The following is a 12,268-nucleotide window of genomic DNA, read 5'->3' as shown; positions in this document are numbered from 1 at the left end:
TTAATCTGATATTTATTTTTCTACACTTCACAACTTTTAATGCTGTGATAAATGAAGTTGATAAATGAAGCCATCATGTGTGGAACAGTATCCAGGTGTGTGCTTGCCCTGCGTGCACACTTGGCATACTGTGAACCTTGCTTGTGGTTTTTACTTTCATTCTTCCTAAATGCCTGTGTAGGGAGAGTAGGCAGTGTTATCATCTCATTAGAAATGTCCAAACTGCCATTATCATAAAGTGCTTTCAAGGAGTCTACCTAGGATGAGGAAGAGGATATAGGGTGTATTGGGAAATACTCAAATACTTGTCAACAGAGTTGCCTGCTCTGACATGTAGGCATGTACAGCCGAGTCTTAAACACCAATGTCTGAAGCTGGGTATGCATTTTCTGTTCCTACATGTTACCATGATCCAGAGAAGAACACTCGAGTGGTTGAGAAATCCCCTCCAGTCCCCGGTGGCAGCAGGATGCAACCACCTTCAGTGTTCAAAGTTTTTTAGTCTTTGACAGCTATGAGAAGGAATCACAGGATAGTATAAATCTGTGAACTTGAATGCAGAATGTGCAGGACTTAAATTAATGCCACCGACATGTGGCCACAGGAAGCCCCTTTGTGTTCAGGACACATGGATAACAACCATATAGCAGTAACATACACTCCTTCCTGTTCTTGTACATTCATTCATGGAAAAAGGGATGCATTGCTGAAATCTTACCACATGGAACAGTTTATGGAAGTGTCTCCATGTTTGGAGGTGGTGTTTCATAGGTAGTGGTCTGGGAAGGACTCTCACTATGCGACCACATGTAATGGAAAGCACAGAGAAACAGTGCAAGGTCCCCCTAGGAAGAGAGAAGTATTTCCTCACTTTTTCCAGCTGATACTTCTTAACTGCTTAACACAGTACAGGAGGAAAAATGAAGTCAAACAAAAGCACCTCCCCAAGAACAAAGGACCCAAAAAAGCATGACCTGTTTGGGAGGAAATCCTGCCTTTCCACCTTCATGCAGCTGCAGGTGGCAAGTTTCCAGCATCTTCTAAATATGACTCTTTGACCTGAGGCTGAGTGGCATGCTTTCTGTCCATACTCTTATTGGACAACAGAGAAGGTTTCTGAACTGTAATAAAAAAATACCACAACTGGGTGGCAAAATTAGCTGTTTCATTAGCATTTGAGGCCTCTGACACTGCAGTGTGGTTGTGTTGGTGAACATTGTCGTGTCAGAAAATGTGTGCTGTCTGTAGACCAAGGGCTTATGACTGTCCAGCACTAGCTCTGAGGCAAATCCAAGCTCCATGTGCAGCATCAGCATCTGACCTTTTTGTATCTCGTAGTTACTAGGTAAGACAAACAGGATTGCCTTACACCAGACTGTTGTACCAAAGAAAATTCTGGTAGGTCTGGAGTTACCAATGTTTTCTTTCCTCCTTGGGCTCTTCATCTGAGTGCCATAAACCTGGCAGCGCGGTTGGAAACCACAGCAAAACGGGCACAGGCGGTGCAGCTATTGCAGGCAAGCCTGCCTGTTTTGCCAGGCATGATCTAACTTAGCCTTGGACACGTGCCACATGGTGCCACTTGCCATGGTCAGCCCCTGCTGCTGCTGTCCGGCTGTCTGTGCTGGAGGAGCTGTGAGCAAGTGTGCTGGAGAACTTCCTGGCCTCTGCACACTTTCCTAGCATTGTTAATGACTTCTTAGAGTGGTGCTTGCCACTGAGGCTCCAGGAGGAGGGTGATGTGAACATCTGGGACCTGCTGTAGAGCTCCTATACAAAGACCTAGAGAGACAGGTTGAATGTCTTCTGTAAAAGCATATGGAAATCCTGGGGGATGGGATCTCCACTTCTCTGCTGCAAAACTTTTGCTTTGTTGTTGTCACCACAAGGAGATGGTGCTGGCTCAGAAAACTGCTGTAAGCTGTCATTAATAGGATGTGCTACCACAGGTGATGGTAGAACAAGCTGGCAACTGGTGCAGGCCATCCCCTTGGAAGAGGTGTAGAAAGCAGTGGACTCCTGGGATGTTGTCTGAATGAAAACTTAGTGGGCAGTCATTAAACTGTTAATTTTAATGGAAATCCTAGACCTATGTGTGATAGAAGCAGTGCTGCTCCTGTGGCCTCCCAGTTTGTTATCACTGCATCTTCTTCCAGAGGGCCAACTCCTTCTTTCTTTTGTTACTTGTTGTTACATCTCCTTGAGATGCCATGGTAGGTCTTACCGCAATGCTGTCAGCATATGCACCTTGATAGCAAATGCACTTGTTTTTGTCAAGTGCATTGAATCTCCCATCGATTCCTCACTCTCCCTTTTGGTTGCTCTCATGGCACTCTGGTGGGATGAGAGCTGCCTGTGCCCATGGATGAAAGTATGAGGGCGGGAGAGACCATGATCACTTGTAGGTGCTTTTACAAATTTGGGGTCTTGCAGCACCCCGGATAATCACAAATCCACAGCTAGGTCCTGCTTGGAGAGGTTTGCAGTTGGGTTAAAGAGGAACTCTGCTTCCCTCTGCCTTTGGTGCTCCAGTGTCTGGGGTGGAAGAAAGATGGCCAAGTGTCACTATATGGTCTCAGTTCAGTAAGCACAATGCTGTCAAGTTTAACAGAGCAACTGAGTTTTCAGGTATTTAGTGAAACGGCAACAAAATTTACTAAAAAAATTAATTAAATACCTCAACTTCAGTTGGGATAGGGATATAATTTTTCTCAGCAATTAGTCAGGTTTAGCTTGAGTTGTGTGTTTTGCTATTTATATCTTGGGTTTAAATGCAGTATTGGATATCGGTAGCGCTGTTGGAAATGTCAGAAGTACAGCTGAATTATATAAATATGTAGATTCAAGGGAATAATTATCTTGGCTTCATGGGTTTTATTAGCTGCAATGTGCTCTTCACATGGCATGTAGCTGATACTGGTTTTGTGTATTTTGAGTCTTAAATCAGCAAGTAGCAATAAGCATGTCCACAGTTCCTGGTCTGAATGCTGAAGTAAGTTTACTTTATCTCAGAGGCAAAAGCTCAATCCCAGGAAGCTCTCCAGAGGTGGCAGCAGCCCTGCTGCCATCCTGACCCAGATTTTGATAAAATTCCAGAGCAGTTACGCCCAGTGCGATCTGGTGTGAACTGCTGCTTTGCGAAGACCCACTTCAAAATGCAGACTCTTGCTTTTGGAGTCATTCAGGCCAGGTTTTGGGAGGCTTTGCTTCAAAGTCCAGGTGAAGCCCATGGCTGAAGGCATTTCCCCAGCGTGCTGGCACTGTTGGTGCCGCCACACGCCCCAGCCACTAACAGCTGCGCCATTCCTCCAGCTGCCAAGATCCACTGCTGAAACTATACTTTTTTATCAGGTCATGTTTGCATCTGGCAAGGATTTGTAGACACAACATCATTAACAGCAGTGCATATTTTCACAAGATTTACCTCTTCAACACTTTTTCCAAGTTAGTAAATCATAGCTTCTTTAATGTCCTGCTGGCTGCGTGAAAAACAGGAATTTATGTAACAAGCTCTGGGCCGCAAACCTTTTCCTGTTAGGAAAATTTTTTTTTCATTGCTGGCAGAGTTAGGAGACAGCTCTGTTACTCAAAGAGCGACCTCAAATGTCCTCGGTACAATAATACCAGATTATAACATTTTTGATGACTAAGGAATAGCAGCGATTTCTTAAATATTTAACACTTGTGTAGCAGAGAGGAGGGAGCTGAGCCTCATCACGGTGTTTTCCCTGCCCGATGTTTTGTGTGTTTGGTATGACTATTTTGATAGTAAACAGTGATCCTGAGCCAACCGGGTATGTTTACAAAATACAGTAAAAAAATGAACTGGCGCAGGAGGTTTTTTAATCAACAGAGCAACTTTCTTGCGACATTTGTAGAGCTGGACCTGTGTCAGGCACAGATTTGTCTGTGGCCCTTGAGTGAAAACAAGGGACTGTGCCAGGCCGGCCTCACAAGGCTTCTCGGGCAGCCCCTGGGGTGCGGCAAGTCCAAAGATGGACTTCCAGGCTTTCCCTCCCTATGGGTTAGCTGCACCTGATGCAAATAAAACTCCAAGGCCTTCCCTAGCACCCTGTTGCTACATCAGAGATAGTATTTTGGTTGTAAGATTACTTGAAGTGAAGAAATGTGGTCTTACTTTTAGCTTCTAGAATGGCTTCCTTTTGAAATTGAGTAAGGAAACACTCAAATCAGAGTTGTCATAGAATGCTTTGGGTTGAAGGAGACCTTAAAGACCATCTAATTCCAACCCTCCTGCCATGGGCAGGGTTACCTTCCACTAGACCAGGTGGCTCCAAGCTCCATCCAGCCTGGCCTTGAACACTGCCAGGGATGGGGAATGTTTGATGGTGTCTGTTTAACGGGGATAACTTGTAAAGATGGTTCTTCAGAGGAGAGGTTGGAAAGGCTTCTGAGTTCGGGCACATGGTTTGACTCAGTGCTGTGCTGGTTGAACAGTCAGTGCCTTGAGGCCATGCTCTGCCATCTTCTGATGTTAAGCAGCGTCTTGTGCCCCTCTTTGGGGTGAAGCTGTGCTTCTGGGGGCATAGTCTCAAGTCAGTAGCAGCTGTAAGGTGTTGCAGGACTGTAACACCTCCTTGCTGCCCTCATCTACTGAAAGTCTCCTCTGTGATCCCAGAGCAACCACCTCTGTTGAGCTCAGCAGGGGGCCAGTCCTGCTTTGTCTGTTCTGCTTTCCGTGGTCCAAAGCATATCATGGCTCTTGCAGGGAATTTGAGCCTGTTGTCTCTGGTTTAAGCCATGAGATGACTGTTCATGCCTGGAATGCCTACTTAAGATCTTTAGACAAGTTGCTGAAAATTACTCTGAATGGAAGGCAGATAGTGAGTTACTGATTTCTCTGCCATTGAGGACTATTCTGGTTTTAAACATTTATTTCATGTGTTGTTTTGTGGTTCCCTTCTCCTTGTTCTACATGAATTGCAGTTCTAGCATAGACCATGGTACTGTTTTACCCTTCTATTAACATCTATGGCTGCCTGTTTCAGCACTCTTTGAACTTGTGGCCTTTTGTTAGCAATTGTGTCAAGATGCAGGAAAACTTTTCTGTTGATACAATGTTTTTTACATGTGCTCAGCAGAAAATTATAGGAGCAAAATAGGTTTTTTTACAGCTTGGAAGTGCAAAGATTAGTCCCTTATTAACAGGTCAGCCTGTGGCCTTCCATTTTGGATTTTTTTAAATTTTATTTGTCTGTTGTATTTAAGAACAAAACATGAAACATTACTCATGGCTGAGGAGGTCAAAAAAAGGTCCAGTACCTCTGGCCATTCTTGGCGCAAGATATCTGGTGCCCTCAGGTATTTGAAGAGTCAGTTTTCCATATAAAAATGTTGATTTTGAAAGAGAACGATGCTTTTAAGACTAAGGGTTTCATTACAAGTTTGTCTATGTTCTTTACATGTCTTTATCTTCTATGATTTCTTAGGCAATTTGTGATGTTTACTTATAAAAATTAGAACTTAATCCTCAACTAGTTTTCTATATGTATTTTCTCATATAACACAAGCAATAGAAACCTCACTAATGCTCAGTGGCAATAGTGACAGTTTGTGTGTTGCATGTCTGTAGGGTTTCGGGATGTGCAGGATGAGAATCCATTACAAGGACCATAGAACAGGATCTAACATTTCTGAACTTTGCATAAAATGATAATTAAAAAAAAAATCCATAAATACAGCAAAGTTCACTCATTAGATGACTCACTTCAGTCATCTTCTTGATCTTCTGGCTTATTCTTTCTCCTTTATGTGGAATTTTTATTTCAGAACAGTTCCTGCAGTTTTATTGAACTTTTTATAATGTCAGATGTGATGGAGGCAGATGACAGACAAATTGACATGGTGACTCTTTGCAAGCTTGTTTCAGCCAGTTCAGAGTGATGAGGAGATAAAAGAGGTTTCCAGGCTGGCATGTTTTCTTATTTAATGATTACCCCTGTGTTTTCTAACAAAATGAGAGTATGCTTACAAAAGCAGGTGTTAGTATGCCATAAAAGATGCATGTCTTCTCCATTTCTTACATGCTATTCTGTTTTTCAGAATTCAATCCGTCACAACCTGTCTCTGCACAGCAAGTTCATCAGAGTGCAGAATGAAGGAACAGGGAAGAGTTCCTGGTGGATGCTCAATCCTGAAGGAGGGAAGAGTGGCAAATCTCCTAGGAGGCGAGCAGCATCCATGGATAACAACAGCAAGTTTGCCAAAAGCAGAGGCAGAGCTGCCAAGAAAAAAGCATCCCTTCAGTCTGGTCAAGAGGGAAATGGTGACAGCCCCGGATCACAGTTCTCAAAGTGGCCTGCAAGTCCCAGCTCTCACAGTAACGACGACTTTGATAACTGGAGTACATTTCGACCTAGAACGAGCTCTAATGCTAGCACAATTAGTGGAAGACTTTCTCCTATTTTGCCAGAGCAAGATGACCTTGGAGATGGGGATGTGCACTCCATGGTATACCCATCATCAACCACCAAAATGACTTCTACTCTACCAAGCCTTTCAGAGATGAGTAATTCTGAGAACATGGAAAATCTTTTGGATAATCTCAATCTCTTATCACCTAATACATCAATGACTGTGTCAACCCAGTCTTCATCTGCCACCCTGATGCAGCAAACACCAGGTTACTCATTTGCATCCTCCACCACAAGTATAGGTTCACCAAATCCTGACTACAGGAAATTCACTTACGCTCAAGCTAGCATGAGCTCCTTGTCCCAGATTCCTATGCAGACTCTCCAAGACAGTAAGCCAAGCTACGGATCGATGAGCCAATACAACTGTCCTGCGGGACTTCTGAAGGAGTTGCTGACCTCCGACTCTCCGCCGCACAACGATATCCTGGCATCGGTGGACACTGGTGTTTCCCAGGCTGGCGGCAGGGCGCTGGGCCAGAGCGTGCTGATGGTCGCCAACTCGGTGGTGCCCAGCTACGGCAGCCAGCCGCCCCACAACAAAATGATGAACCCCAACGCCCGCCCTCACCAGGGACATAACCAGCCAGCAGTCAATGGCCGTGCCTTGTCACACACAGTGAACACCATGTCGCACACGTCGGGGCTAAACCGCCTGTCGACAGTGAAGACTTCGCTACAAGTGCCTATGAGTCACCCGATGCAGATGAATGCCATGAATCCGTATGCCCCTGTTAACAGTTGCAATGGCTACGGGAGGGTGGGAATTGTTTCCCTCCACCAGGAGAAGCTTCCCAGTGACTTAGATGACATGTTAATTGAACGGTTGGACTGTGACATGGAGTCGATTATCCGTAATGACCTTATGGATGGAGAAACGTTAGATTTTAACTTTGACAGTGTATTGCCTAACCAAAGTTTTCAGCACAGCGTAAAGACAACCACACACAGTTGGGTGTCAGGCTAGGATGTAGTAGGAGGTAAGCTGTGCTTTTCATAATAAATCTGCAAAACAGCTAAAGGGAAAAGAAAGAAATGTCAAGATGCTTAAAATCTGGGAGTTCTTCTGTGTTGGCATGTGAACTCCCTCGGTAACAGTCAGTCACTTTCCAGTCCTTTGTTAGTTTGAGAGTCAGGTTTGCACTGGTGCATTAGGACTGTCAAGTACCAACTTCTCTTACTTCGTGTGGAGCGCTAATGATTTGTCATCGATGTTCTAAACAAAAAACTTGCTGGTTACTAGCCAGTAATGAATATTTTTTCCCCCATTTAAATGTCTTAAAACTAGCTTGAGCATATTTTAATGGATTTATTCATCTGTTGTGAATGTTAATTTGTTCTTTTTTGTTGTTTTTTCTTTCTTCCTAGGCTATGGTTAAATTCTCCAGACTTGTCTGACAGCAGGAACTGAGAAAAGCAGTACAAAGATGTCCTTCACCTTTCTTTTTAATTTTCTTGACAAAGCTGTGCACATGCACTAACTTTTTTTGGTTTTTTGCTTTTTTTTTTTCCTTTTGCCTTCCTTTCGTCAGAGTTGGCAGCAGAGAGAGTATTTTCCTGTACAGGATGTTTGCCCAAGGTTTGCAGGTTATGTGCTGCTGTAGATAAGAACTGTGCCATTGGAAATTTCGTTACTCTGAAGTGCCAAATTCACTACACCATATAATCACAGCAAAGACTCTTACTTACATCATGTTGTGCTTTCAGTTTTGTACAGTATGATCTGTAGAAGAAGAATTGTTTTTTAAGACTATCTGTTTCGGTCTAAGAAAAGTTTATAAACTTTTGTAAGAATACTGTGATGATCTCATGCCCTAAGTAAGTTTAACCTTCGTTGATGTTACCTGTGTTTTGATGAATTGAGATAACTGTGGACTTGCCTTGCAGCAGTACGAACTGCTTTATTTTACTCAAAATTGCCACACATTTCATATGGGAATAGAATAGCCTGTTGAATATGATCCTACTAAACTCACTGACTATTCAAAGCAACCAGTAGGTTAAATGCCGTTTGATAATTTACCTGTATTTGTGTAAATTTATGCAAGAATATATCTGGATTTCGTTGTCAGATTAATCACTTTATTGTTGGGCTTAAGATAATTTTTGGAATACTTTCCAAGTTATTTTTCTTATAATTAAAATCTACTTTTGTTACATAGGCAACTTAAAAAAAAATAAATCTGAGATCTGGCAGCATTCATAACCTCTTCATTTTGTACAGTATTTTAACTGGATTAAGTACATGTTTTTATAAATTTCCCTAGCACTTGGGAGTGCTAACAACAGAAAAACTTAATAAGGATCTTGAATACAAAACATTTCTGTCCCTTTTTTTGTTGTGTGATGTATAAATATAGACAACTTTATGTTTAGAAATATTTAATCAATTTTATATATGCATTTTTAGAAATGTCATCTGCTTCTATTACCATTTTAACTACCACGAAGTGTTAAGTATTCATTGTTAAGATGCTTGTACAATGCTTCACATTTATATTTATTTCATGGAGGTCTCATAATGTTTGTGCACTCAAGAGCAGGACCTTTTGTAAAAAATGTGTAATGGTAGTAAAATTAAGGGCAAAATTGTCATTTGTCTTAATTAGTACTATTGTAGGGTTCCTCAGTGTTTCTGTTGTAAAGCAGTAGATTTGAAGAGGCAAAAATGCTACTTTTGAGTGGGAGGCTAAAACTTTGACCTTATTGCAGGACAAAACATTACTTTTTTTCAAAAAGAAAGATAAAGTAAGTGGCAAAGTTATACAAATGCATGAGGTTTAGGATAGGGGAGAGCATTAATAACAGAGATGTTATTTCTGTGGAAAAACCTGGTCTTGCTGGAATAAGCACACTGACAGCTATTTGAGCTTTTTCAGGATTAGGTCTTAGAAGAATTGATTTCTGATTTTTTGTAATTGCATGATGCAGTTTTCATGGATGTGTGAATAAGAGGCCTCCCCTGTCTTTTCACTGGTTGCTACACAACATTTGTGTTTAAGAAATCCTTGGAGATTTTTTTAATGCACTGACAGAATTTACAGTTTGGGGTTTTTTTTGCTAGGGCTGCCTGTTATGAATAAGGGGAGAAACAAATATTTTTACAATGATTTTTCTTTTGTGTAAACAGCTCCCAACCAGAAAATGTCCTGATTGAAACTCATCTTTCCTGTAGTGATGGTGTATGGTGGAGAAGGAGACAGGACGTGCCAAGTAAATGAAGTTTAGTAACAAGCCATATATTTAGTGATCCTGTAACGACTTTCCTAAGGCTCTGCAATGTATTTATTGATGTGCTAGCATTTAGCTCCCTGTTGGGCTTAAATCACTACTAATTACAGCTGGTCCTACTTTTTTAGATACGCTATTACGGTTGTCAGGCAGTTCCAGAGCCTGATGTGATACAGGATCTTCCCCAGTGTGAAGTTGGTCTTTGAACTTGCTTTGAGCAAAATCAAATGTTCTTAGTGCCAAAGCCTGAATGAAGCCACCTGCTTTTACAGGCAGATATCTCCAGTAGCATCTTCCCCATCAAATGCCTAGTCTCTGAAGCATGGTAGTAAATCCTGAGAGTGGAGCAAGTGGAGGGCTCATACAGGGGTTTCTGAAGATCATTCTGTCTGACACATGTGCAAAAATGTTTGCTCCCAAATAGGAACTGATACACACAGGCCAAAGTTGCCATAAAATCCACCTCTGCATGTAAAGAAAGCAGTAATCAATGCTATGCTCCATGGGGGATGCAGCTGAACTTGCTACATTTAACAATATACCTCCTGTTTATTATTTACTGCTACTGTATAACTTCCTGTAAACAGCTATTTTATTCCTTTCCTTTTATACCTATGAATAACATAAATATAGCCTTACCCTTAAATACAACAGTCTATAGAAAGCCCTTTTAATTATTGTGAGGAAACGGTTGTAGGTAATCAGAGATTTGGGCTGCATGGTCTGTTTGGCTTTTTTTGGGGTTTGGGTTTTATTTTAATTTTGAGGGGGGGTTTTGTTCATTTGTTTGGGGTATTTTGGTTCTGGTTTTGGGTGTTTTTTTTGTGGTGCCATTCTAATGTTTTGCAATTGTAATTCTGGAATACTGTGAAGTTGGTGAAGGAGCATGTTGTCTGCCTTGAAAACAAACATTATGTGACCTCTAGTTATAAATCCTTTTTCAGTAAAAGTACCAAGTTTCTGGAGTAACTTAGTTTGTCAGAATTGTTGTAAATGATTGGTTTGTGAATTGTGCAGATGATCTTACCTATGCAGCCTTGTTTTTGACTTTTCTCTGGTTTGTACTGTTATTAAAAGTTTATTGTATTATAGAGCTGTTGAGATATTTTAAATATAAAGATGTATTGTTTCCATAATATAGCTATATGATATATGTTTAGGTAGTAGATGCATTAATTGGAAAGCTCTGCTTTGATAAACTGACAGTTTGCCTACACTTATAAGCAAAAATCATATTGCTTATTATTGGCTTAGGTCAACAGAGCATCCCTGAGAAGTTAAAATTGGACCAATTATAAAACAGTATAAAATTTGCACTTGTTAAACCACTGGATGTATGTTAGTACTTTTTTATTTTTTTACTGATTTGAAATTCCTATTTTCATTATGAAATTGCTAGGATTCTTAATTTATGACTGATTTTAAATAAGGTATTCTCATTATTATTATTATTATTATTTTGGTAATCATAATATAAGATGCAGCATGGTTTATGCAAGCAAAAAGCAAATTATTCAACATGAAAACTGGCCTCTTTTTTGAAGGTGTTCCACAAACCAGCAATATCTGAGAGATTGGCATGTACATACTGCTAGTTCTATTTGCGAGTGGTGTGACAGCTCTTCAACGCTTCACTGCTCTGACTTAGTCACATTGCAAAATTAAAATTCATACGTGGATATTTTCAGAAAAAGTGCCTGATGTACTTCTACAGACACACGAGAACAATCCCTGACAGTTTGTTGTATAAAGCCATAAATGTATATAAATTATGTTAAAAAGATTTTGTGTCCTTTCTTGTATACAGAGAATGAGATTTGTACCAGGATTCTACTTGTGATTAGTAATCCTTCTACTGAGACGTTGTCGTAATCACTTTCCTCACCATGTAATCTTTTTAATGATGATGATCCCATTTGGACAATCCCTATGGCATTAGCAATTTTATACAGAAAAATACCTCATGGTACCAAGTCCTGCCTGGTGAGATGATAACATATTAATGAGCAAACACTAACTGCAGAATAGTCAACAAATTTTCCATTACTTGGTATAAAGGAATTTTTCTCTCTTCACATTGCTTCTGCATTTGGAACTGTAGCAGGTACAGGAACCTAATAGGGCTGAGTTACCAGTGTTTAATCACAACCTAGTGTGCTAAAAGTAACTTGTTTACAAGTCTTTGAGACTAAACGCAAGAAGAATCCATGCCTGACTCCCAGGGTTCAGGAGACAGCTTTGTGTAGAGGTGTGTTGTTACTGGAAGGTGCACGGAGCGGTGCCAGTGCTTCAACAAGCATAGTTCAGAGAAAATGGCAAAAAGTCCTGAAATCGTTTCAGAATGGGTATTTGTAAGTATAAGCTCTTAATAAAATTGCTATGACATGAGATGGTAATTAGTGTATCAGAATGTTATGTAATACATTATTAAAGAGTAATAAAAAAAGGGGATGTTAACATCCATCAAACCACAGGAAAGAATTAGTCTTTTAGTCCAAATTACATGTTAGAACCTAATGCTATTAAATGTGGAAGAGAGCGGGCCCAAATCCTCTTGGTCCACTTTCCCCTGGTTTTTGCCTCTGCCCCTCCAGAAGTCCAGT

General features: G+C 40.9%; 1 protein-coding gene across 1 annotated transcript in view; it reads left to right on the top strand.

The window, feature by feature from the left end:
• The window catches only part of FOXO1 (forkhead box O1), a 61,150-nt gene extending 49,097 nt beyond the window's left edge, over positions 1 to 12,053 (top strand). The window contains exons 2-3 of the mRNA XM_054271807.1: positions 6,064 to 7,414; positions 7,803 to 12,053. Coding sequence (XP_054127782.1) covers positions 6,064 to 7,401 — 1,338 coding nt within the window. The 3' untranslated portion in view covers positions 7,402 to 7,414; positions 7,803 to 12,053. The remainder of the gene's footprint in view (positions 1 to 6,063; positions 7,415 to 7,802) is intronic.
• Positions 12,054 to 12,268: the final 215 nt, after the last annotated feature.

The sequence above is a fragment of the Melozone crissalis genome, unplaced genomic scaffold (assembly GCF_028551555.1).
Source record: "Melozone crissalis strain CALT ecotype California unplaced genomic scaffold, PUWL_Pcris_2 ptg000013l_1, whole genome shotgun sequence".
Taxonomy (NCBI): Eukaryota; Metazoa; Chordata; class Aves; order Passeriformes; family Passerellidae; genus Melozone; species Melozone crissalis.
This window is presented reverse-complemented; position numbering and strand designations above follow the sequence as displayed.